This window comes from Salvelinus sp. IW2-2015, unplaced genomic scaffold (assembly GCF_002910315.2).
Source record: "Salvelinus sp. IW2-2015 unplaced genomic scaffold, ASM291031v2 Un_scaffold2977, whole genome shotgun sequence".
Classification (NCBI taxonomy): Eukaryota; Metazoa; Chordata; class Actinopteri; order Salmoniformes; family Salmonidae; genus Salvelinus; species Salvelinus sp. IW2-2015.
Window position 1 is genome coordinate 27,535 of NW_019944272.1, and position 10,035 is coordinate 37,569.

Below are 10,035 nucleotides of genomic sequence, written 5' to 3' on the forward strand. Positions count from 1 at the left end.
AAAAGGAATGCCACTCAATTAGTCGGTCTAATAGGAAGTGGTCTATCTACTCTTTAGGGTTCTAAAGGAGTGTCACTATATAGGGTCTAAAGGAGAGTGCACTATAATAGGGACTAAAGGATGCCAAACTATATATATAGGTCTAAAAGGACGTCGTACTATATAGGGTCTAAAGGAGTGCTATAATAGTGGTCTAAAGGAGTGCTTAACTATATAGGGTCCTAAAAGGATGCCACTATATAGGGTCTAAAAGGAGTGCACTATATAGGGTCTAAAGGATGCACTATATAGGGTCTAAAGGAGTGCACTATATAGGGTCTAAAGGATGCACTATTAGTACGTCTAAAGGATGCACAATATGGGTACTTAAAGGAGTGGCACTATATGGGTGGTCCATTGGATGCCACATGAACTCTGGTTCAGTTTAGCTATCTTTTCCCCCACGCGAGAAGCTGAATCCCGTACCCAAGGGAAACCGCTCTGCACCAGAGTTAATCTGTGATACTCCAGTACATCCCTCTCAGCAGTCAGCCCAGGCAGTAGCCGTGCCTTCGGAGCCCCCCTCTCCTGGCTGCAGCCCTGTCATACAGCTCTAGCAGGCGCAGAGCCGCTGGCACAGTCCCGAGAGGCCCAGGGCCGGCTTGGAAGGCTTCCATAGCCACAGGCCTGGGCAGATGTCCCCTGAGGGCCCGACAGGAGCAAAACCCACCAGGGGTTTACCACAGAGGGCTCCCCACAGACCTCCACCCATCTACATACACCAGAAGAGAGAGAGAGAAAACGGTGTAGTTGCTGTAATTTAAGCACATTTTCCACCATTATTACTGAATGCCTTATTGCTGTTGGTCCCACCAACTGGATCTGTGCTTTGTAAAGTGGGTGGGTTATATCCTGCCTGGTTGGCCCTGTCTGGGGGTATCGTCGGTCAGGGCCACAGTGTCCCGACCCCCCCAGCATCTATGCACGGGGGGGCTAGGGACTGTCTATCCTATTTGGTGAAATTTCCTTCTTCCTGTCTGTCTGGTATCCTGTGTGAACTTAAGTATGCTCCCTCTAATATTGCTTCTGTCTGTCTGTCTGTCCTGTCTGTCTTCTGCTCGCTCTGTCTCTCGTCTGTTGTCTGTCTGTCTGTCTTCTCTGTCTCTGTCTGTCTGCTCTCGCTCTGTCTGTCTGTCTGTCTGTCTGTCTGTCTGTCTCTGTCCTGTCTGTCCTCGCTCTGTTCTGTCTGCTCTGTCTCCTCGCTCTCTGTCTGTCTGTCTCTCGCTCTCTGTCTGTCTGTCTCGTCGCTCTCTGTCTGTCGTCTTCTCGCTGCTCTGTCTGTCTGTTCTCTGCGCTCTCTGTCTGTCTCTCTCGCTCTTCACCCCACCTTGCCCGTCTCAACTCCCCCCCCCCCCCCTTGGTTGTGCTGTGGTGGAGATCTTTGTGGGGCTATAACTGCGGCCCTGGTCTCAGGATTGTAAAGTTTGGTGGTTGAAGATATTCCCTCTAGTGGTGTGGCGGGCTGTGCTTTGGCAGAGTGGGGTGGGGTTATATCCTGCCTGTTTTGGCCACTGTCCGGGGGTATATCGGATGGGCCAGTGTCTCCTGACCCCTCCTGTCTCAGCCTCCAGTATTTATGCTGCAGTAGTTTATGTGTCAGGGGGGCTAGGTCAGTTGGTTATAACTTTGGAGTACTTCTTCCTATCTTATCCAAGTGTCCTGTGTGAATTTAAGTATGCTCTCTCTAATTCTCTCGTTCTCTCTCTTTCTTTCTCTCTCTCGGAGAACCTGAGCCCTAGGACCATACGTCACGGCAACCGGCATGATGACTCCTTGCTGTCCCCAGTCCACCTGGCCTTGCTGCTGTTCCAGTTTCAATGTTCTGCCTGCTGTTATGGAACCCCTACCTGTTCAACCTCTTTAATGATCGGCTATGAAAAGCCAACTGACTTTATTCCTGATTATTATTTGACCATGCTTGTTCATTTATGAACATTTTTGAAAATTTTGGCTTCTCTCTAATTTCTCCTTCTCTCTCTCTTTCTCTCTCTCTGAGGGACCTGAGCCCTAGGACCATACGTCAGGACTACCGGGCATGATGACTCCTTGCTGTCCCCAGTCCACCGGCCTTGCTGCTATTCCAGTTTCAACTGTTTCTGCCTGCGGTTATGGAACCGCCACCTGTCCCAGACCTGCTTTTTCAACTCTTAATGATCGGCTATAGAAAAGCCAACTGAAAATTTCATGATTATTATTTGACCATGCTTGTCACTTAATGAACATTTTTGAACATCTGGCATAGTTCTGTTATAATCTCCACCCAGCAAACAGCCAAAGGGACTGGCCACCCCTCATAGCCTGGTTCCTCTCTAGGTTTCTTCCTAGGTTTTTGGCCTTTCTAGGAGTTTTTCCTAGCCACCGTGCTTCTACACCTGCATTGCTTGCTGTTTGGGTTTTAGGCTGGGTGTTCTGTACAGCACTTCGAGATATTAGCTGATGTACGAAGGGCTATATAAAATAAACTTGATTGATTTTGATTTGATTCTGAATGCTTGGACTATGAAAAGCCAACTGACATTTAATCCTGAGGTGCTGACTGTTACACCCTCTACAACCAACTGTGATTATAAATTTGACCCTGCTGGTCATCTATGAACATCTTGAAGAACAATCTAGCCTTAATGGCCATGTACTCTTATAATCTCCATCCGGCACAGCCAGAAGAGGACCGGCCACCCCTCAGAGCCTGGTTCCTCTCCAAGTTTCTTCCTAGGTTCCTGCCTTTCTAGGAGTTTTTCCTAGCCACCGTGCTTCTACATCGGCATTGCTTGCTGTTTCGGATTTTAGTCTGGGTTTCTGTATAAGCATTTTGTGACATCTGCTGGTTTTAAAAAGGGCTTTATAAATACATTTGATTTGATCTGAACAATTTGGGGCATCTGGTCAGTTAGGCTAGTAGCCCTGGAATTACTACTAGCCCCGGGTGACATTCTCTATATCCAGGGGTCCAAAATCTGTGCTGTCGAGCTAGTCTGGCTAATTTTCTACTAGCCGGGTCTCAAAAGTGCTAGCCGCTGGCTAACGTTCTGGCTAGCCAGCCGCTGGCTAACGTTCTGCTAGCCAGCCGCTGGCTAACGTTCTGCTAGCCAGCCAGCTGGCTAACGTTCTGCTAGCCAGGGCGGCAGGTAGCCTAGTGGTTAGAGTGTAGAGACGGCAGGTAGCCTAGTGGTTAGAGTGTAGACGCGGCAGGTAGCCTAGTGGTTAGAACGTTGGGCCAGTAACCGAAAGGTTGCTGGATCGAATCCCCGAGTTTACAAGGTAAAAATCTGTCGTTCTGCCCCTGAACAAGGCAGTTAACCCGCCGTCATTGTAAATAAGAATGTGTTCTTATCTGACTTGCCTCGTTAAATAAAGGTACAATTAAAAATTAAAAAAATATCTGTGTTGACATTTTGGAGATATGATATTGTTGATATTTTTTAATTCCTGGTGCCAATCTAGTTGGTTTTTTCCTTCCTGACACAAGCGCTGAATTTGTTCTTATCTCCCTCCCTCCCTCCCTCCCTCCAGATGGTGAAGACAGCATAGGCCAGTTGTTCAGAGTACAGGACCCGTGTCTGAGGGCCCGTGTGGCCTTACAGGCCCTGGAGCGCTGGCCCCTCGGGCCCTCTCTGGAGCTGCTGGAGTTCTGCCTCAACAACCCCCACGTGGAGGCCTCTCTCAAGGGGGAGCTGGAGCACAGGAAGACGGAGCTGGACATCTATCAACGGGTAACCGGAGCCTTTAATCGACGTTATTACCTACTTTATGATCATGTTATTTGAAGCCGGTCGATAAATGTTATTTGAAGCCGGTCGATAAATGTTATTTGACAATTGAAACGGGAACTGGACACCTATCGATGGGTAAATATTAGAGATATTGTAGATTATAATAATATTATCGATGGGTAAATATTAGAGATATTGTAGATTATAATAATATTATCGATGGGTAATCCTCATGTAGTTATTACAGGCTCTGTAAACATGATGTAGCTCAGTTGGTAAAAGTGCCAATGTTGTGGGTTCAACTCCCACAGGGATCACATGCATGTCAAATGGTAGTGGTATCCTTTATGCTAATGTTATTTGAAGCCAATCAATGATTGCGAAAGCAGCCACACAAATGATGTAAGCACTTATTTCAGACTTTATTAGTGAGACAAAGCAAAGCAAAGTAAATATTATCAATGGGACTTGCGATAGCAAAACTAAAAAAATGATTAAAAAAAAAAAAATGTTTTATTACTGGGTAAAAAGGGTATAAAATCGACTTATTATTATAGTTATTCTTTACGCTACTCCTCTTACACAGTTTAAGATTTTAAAAAAGTAATTTGAAATAAAATGTGCAGACTGGTCTGGATTAAGTTGCGTGCATACTACTATTTGAAACCAATTTATAAATTTTAAACTATTCAACTTATCCACTTTTATTTGGATTTCTTCAACGTTCTCGGTTCCATTGTGACAACACAAAACGGCTACTTACATTTTCTTGCCGACAACTTGAGACAAAACACTTTAGGGTATGACACGTTGGGTCTGCTATTCGAATCTGAAATCGGAACAGAAATATATTCTACCAATTATAGAGGTGCAGCTATTTATTTATTTTTTCCCCGACCTTTTTTAATAAACAACTGACGTTTTGACCACTTAACCTAACAAGCTAGAGGAAAGGGTATGAAATCTTCCTCTCCTTCTCTACTATTCAAATCTGGAATCGGAACAGAAATATCTTTTACCAGTCAAGAGGTAGACGTGTTTTAGTAACCCGCATCAACTATTTTGCATCTTGGGGGGTAAAAAAAGGTAAAAACTCTTGTTTTGATCACTTTCACTAAAACTTGACATCTTTGTCTACTTCTCTGCTGTTTTAAATCTGAACACTTCTTCCCTAACCCCAAAAATACTTTTAAAGAGCTGAAGCAAGGCACACAATTTGACTTCATGTTAAAGTACCATCTACAGTGAGCTCCAAAAGTATTGGGACAGTGACACATTGTTGTTGGTGTTGTTTTGGCCAGAAAGTGTGCTCCAGCACTTTGGATTTGAAACTATACAATGTGGTTAAAATCCAGATTGTCATCAGCGCACACACACATACACCGTGCCGGCAAGAGTTTGGACTCCGGCCCACACCCTTCTGGCGCAAAACTTCTCTGCCATCTTTCCTGTCTTTCTCTCACGGTGTCTATCCACATTAAAGAACAAAATATGACTGCTTCCACTCCTTAAAAAACTACTTTTTAAAACATGAACAAAACTTCTATCCTTAGATGTTGAACCTGCAGCCTTCGTTGCCGTGGGCCACTTGGCAGGAGCTGAGGACAGAGTCCAGGAGAGATCCCGAGTCCATGTTTTCTAGGATGTTGGAAGCCAGGGTGAGTCTCAGCACTGCGTTATAAATAGCCTGACACATTTTATAACACTGACGTTATAGACCTTGAGTCTATGCTGTCTAGGAGGGCTGGAGGCCAAGGTAAGTCCCACCACTGTGTTTATAAATAGTCAATTTTTAAATTTATTTTATCCAGGTTAACTTTAGCACTAACTTTTTTAATGGACGTTTTAGTATTTACAAAAACACAGAGCACCACATTTTTTGGGTTCTGTAAAAAGGATGAAACGGATCAAACGATGCTTCCTCTGCTGTTCATTTGATGTGTCCTGTCATCATCTCTCTCTGTCAGGAGTTTTCTCTGTGTGCCCAGTGGATGGCGCTGTACCCGGTCTCAGACCACCTCAGATTACAGCTGCAGACGGAACACCTGCTACACCTGCTGGAGAAAGGACAGACGGACAACGCTTTCCAGGTGGCGCTTTTCATCTGCATCTCTATTGTCTAAACTGTCTTCCTTCGTTTCTTCTACTTCCTCTCCTCCATATGTGACCGTCACGCTCAATTCGATCTTATTTAGCAAAATGTGATTTTTTAATTTTTTAATTTTTACATTGGATAAAAGTAGAGACTCAGAGCTAGAAAATGTTATATCATACACTACAGTTGGGGAACAATGGGGAAAGTAATTCTGCTTTGAAATTTGATCAACTTGTAACCTCACTTTTGAGAAAATGGCCTTTGAATATTTTGGTACACCTACTGGAGAGCTCTTCTTCGTCTACACCCATTCAGCATCGTTCACACCCTCTTAAGCTTTCGCCCCATCCATCTCTTTCAGGGTTGATCTGAGCATTCTGTCCTAACAACAGCAGTCAAGCACCCAAGCTAACTGGCTAACGTTGGCTAGCTTGCTAGCTACTTCCAGACACAAATGAGAGAACAGCTCACTGAACATTACTCGCCCTAGCAGAACTGGTTTGGCTGTTAGTCACCAACGCTCTGGATAACCTAACTGTGCTGGCAACAATTTACGTTTTTTTTGCCAACGTTTACTGACACCGGCCATATTCAACGGGTGTTGAGCGTTCGTAAATTAGTCATGTACTCTGCGCTCTGGCACACTCCGATGAGAGTGCTCTGAAATCGGAGTAGATAGCCAGAGCGAATTTACCAGCTACGTCTATCAACCGTTGTCGCAGTGACATCATTAACATTCTATTGCAATGGTTATTTGCATAGTGGAGTCTTTTGTTAAGAGATGTAGCTAGCTAGCTAAACAATGAACCGTAATCCCAACTCATGACATTACTACCCCGCATGAATCTACAGGTTGCTAACCAACAATGTTCAATGTTAGCTAGCTAACATTAAGCTATAACTAGCAATGCAAATGACTCTGAGATATGAATAATATTACTACACAGATCATACAGGTATCGTTAGCTAGCGAGCCAGCCAGCTAACGTTAGCTAGCTANTACAATGTGGTTAAAATCCAGATTGTCATCAGCGCACACACACATACACCGTGCCGGCAAGAGTTTGGACTCCGGCCCACACCCTTCTGGCGCAAAACTTCTCTGCCATCTTTCCTGTCTTTCTCTCACGGTGTCTATCCACATTAAAGAACAAAATATGACTGCTTCCACTCCTTAAAAAACTACTTTTTAAAACATGAACAAAACTTCTATCCTTAGATGTTGAACCTGCAGCCTTCGTTGCCGTGGGCCACTTGGCAGGAGCTGAGGACAGAGTCCAGGAGAGATCCCGAGTCCATGTTTTCTAGGATGTTGGAAGCCAGGGTGAGTCTCAGCACTGCGTTATAAATAGCCTGACACATTTTATAACACTGACGTTATAGACCTTGAGTCTATGCTGTCTAGGAGGGCTGGAGGCCAAGGTAAGTCCCACCACTGTGTTTATAAATAGTCAATTTTTAAATTTATTTTATCCAGGTTAACTTTAGCACTAACTTTTTTAATGGACGTTTTAGTATTTACAAAAACACAGAGCACCACATTTTTTGGGTTCTGTAAAAAGGATGAAACGGATCAAACGATGCTTCCTCTGCTGTTCATTTGATGTGTCCTGTCATCATCTCTCTCTGTCAGGAGTTTTCTCTGTGTGCCCAGTGGATGGCGCTGTACCCGGTCTCAGACCACCTCAGATTACTGCTGCAGACGGAACACCTGCTACACCTGCTGGAGAAAGGACAGACGGACAACGCTTTCCAGGTGGCGCTTTTCATCTGCATCTCTATTGTCTAAACTGTCTTCCTTCGTTTCTTCTACTTCCTCTCCTCCATATGTGACCGTCACACTCAATTCGGTCTTATTTAGCAAAATTAGATTTTTTTAAATTGTTTTTTTTACATTGTATAAAAGTAGAGACTCAGAGCTAGAAAATGGTATATCATACACTACAGTTGAGGAACAATGGGAAAGTAATTCTGCATTGAAAGTTGATTAACTTGTAACCCCACTTTTGAGAAAATGGCCTTTGAATGTTTTGGTACCTACTGGAGAGCTCTTCTTTTCTACACCCATTCAGCATCGTTCACACCCTCTTAAGCTTTCGCCCCACCCATCTCTTTCAGGGTTGATCCGAGCATTCTGTCCTAACAACAGCAGTCAAGCACCCAAGCTAATTGGCTAACGTTGGCTAGCTTGCTAGCTACTTCCAGACACAAATGAGAGAACAGCTCACTGACCATTACTCGCCCTAGCAGAGCTGGTTTGGCTGTTAGGTTATCCAGAGCGTTGGTGACTAACTGTGCTGGCAACAATTTACGTTTTTTTGCCAACGTTTACTGACACCGGCCATATTCAACGGGTGTTGAGCGTTCGTAAATTAGTCAGGTATTCTGCGCACTGGCACACTCCGATGAGAGTGCTCTGAAATCGGAGTAGATAGCCAGAGCGAATTTACAAGCTACGTCTATCAACCGTTGTCGCAGTGACATCATTAACATTTTATTGAAATGGTTACTTGCATAGTGGAGTCTTTTGTTTAGACATCTAGCTAGCTAGCTAAACAATGAACCGTAATCCCAACTCATGACATTACTACCCCGCATGAATCTACAGGTAGCTAACCAACAAGGTTCAATGTTAGCTAGCTAGCTAACATTAAGCTATAACTAGCAATGCAAATGACTCTGAGATATGAATAATATTACTACACAGATCATACAGGTATCGTTAGCTAGCGAGCCAGCCAGCTAACGTTAGCTAGCTAACAATACACTTTAACTTGAAATGAAAACGTCTTTCTGACAAAATTAGAAACGTGTAATATCTGGAAATGTAGCTAGCTAGACTATCTTACCCGTCCGTATACATGGATAGATGCTTCTCCCTCTCACGGATGCCATCGCTCATCCATATACTTACATGTACCTATTCTCATTCACCACTTTATATTTGTCTGTATTATTAGGTAGTTGTTGAAGAATTGTGAGATTACTTGTTCGATATTACTGCACTGTCGGAACTAGAAGCACAAGCATTTTGCTACTCTCGCATTAACATCTGCTAACCATGTGACCATTAACATCTGCTAACCATGTGACCAATAACATCTGCTAACCATGTGACCATTAACATCTGCTAACCATGTGACCAATAAAATGTGTTTTGATTTGACGGTTGCCCTGAGTTTGAAGATGTAATCCGGAGACAGGTGTTTTCTCCACCTCCTTAGCTATCAGACTCTAATTCCACGGATTTCAAAACTTGATCGTCCAGAAAGTGGAGAGCAACTCTTATGCAGTTGTACAACGTGATATATACAAGTATATATATGTAAAAAAGCTGTGTTAGACAGGATTACCTACACATACTGACCAGCTCAAATAGACAGAAGCGTGCTATCTTGCAGACCAATCCAACCTCATCTCTCTGCATGTCCAGCCCACTCATTACCCCAGCCAATCATAGCTAGCGGGAAGGTTGCTTTATTTTTCTGTGGCTAAATCAACTAGGGTGTTATTTAACAATTGAATTCGTATTTACAGATGGCATACAAGTTTGTTATTCAGGCACATGAAAGTTCACATGTTCCAGAAGTTTACATTCAAATGGCTCTCCTGTGAAATAGTGACGCGCTACATGTGTCTAGTTTCCTGAACTGAGTCCCATTTATTCTCCTTCCCCTGCTCCGTTTTTTTTCTCCTTCCTCTGCTCCGTTTATTCTCCTTCCCCTGCTCCGTTTCTTCTTCTCCCTCTCCTCCGTTTCTTCTCCCTCTCCTCCGTTTCTTCTCCCTCTCCTCCGTTTCTTCTCCCTCTCCTCTGTTTCTTCTCCCTCTCCTTCCTCTCCTCTGTTTCTTCTCCTTCCTCTCCTCTGTTTCTTCTCCTTCCTCTCCTCGGAGAGGGGAAGGAGAAAGAAACGGAGGAGGGGAAGGAAAAGAAACGGAGGAGAGGAAGGAGATGAAACGGAGGAGAGGAAGGAGATGAAACGGAGGAGAGGAGAGAGAAGAAACGGAGGAGAGGAAGGAGAATGAAACGGAGGAGAGGAGGAGATGAAACGGAGGAGAGGAAGGAGAAGAAACAGGAGGAGAGGAAGGAGAATAAACGGAGGAGAGGAAGGAGAAGAAACGAAGGAGAGGAAGGAGATTAAACGGAGGAGAGGGAGAAGAAACGGAGGAGAGGGAGAAGAATAAACGGTGATG

At 44.1% G+C, this 10,035-nt stretch overlaps 1 protein-coding gene across 1 annotated transcript in view; it reads left to right on the forward strand.

Annotated features, from left to right (window-relative positions):
- LOC112075090 (zinc finger FYVE domain-containing protein 26-like) overlaps positions 1–10,035 on the forward strand; it is a gene marked incomplete at its 5' end in the record, with an annotated part of 75,843 nt that overhangs the window by 27,528 nt on the left and 38,280 nt on the right. The window contains 3 exon segments of the mRNA XM_070440759.1: positions 3,550–3,749; positions 5,303–5,407; positions 5,717–5,839. Coding sequence (XP_070296860.1) covers positions 3,550–3,749; positions 5,303–5,407; positions 5,717–5,839 — 428 coding nt within the window.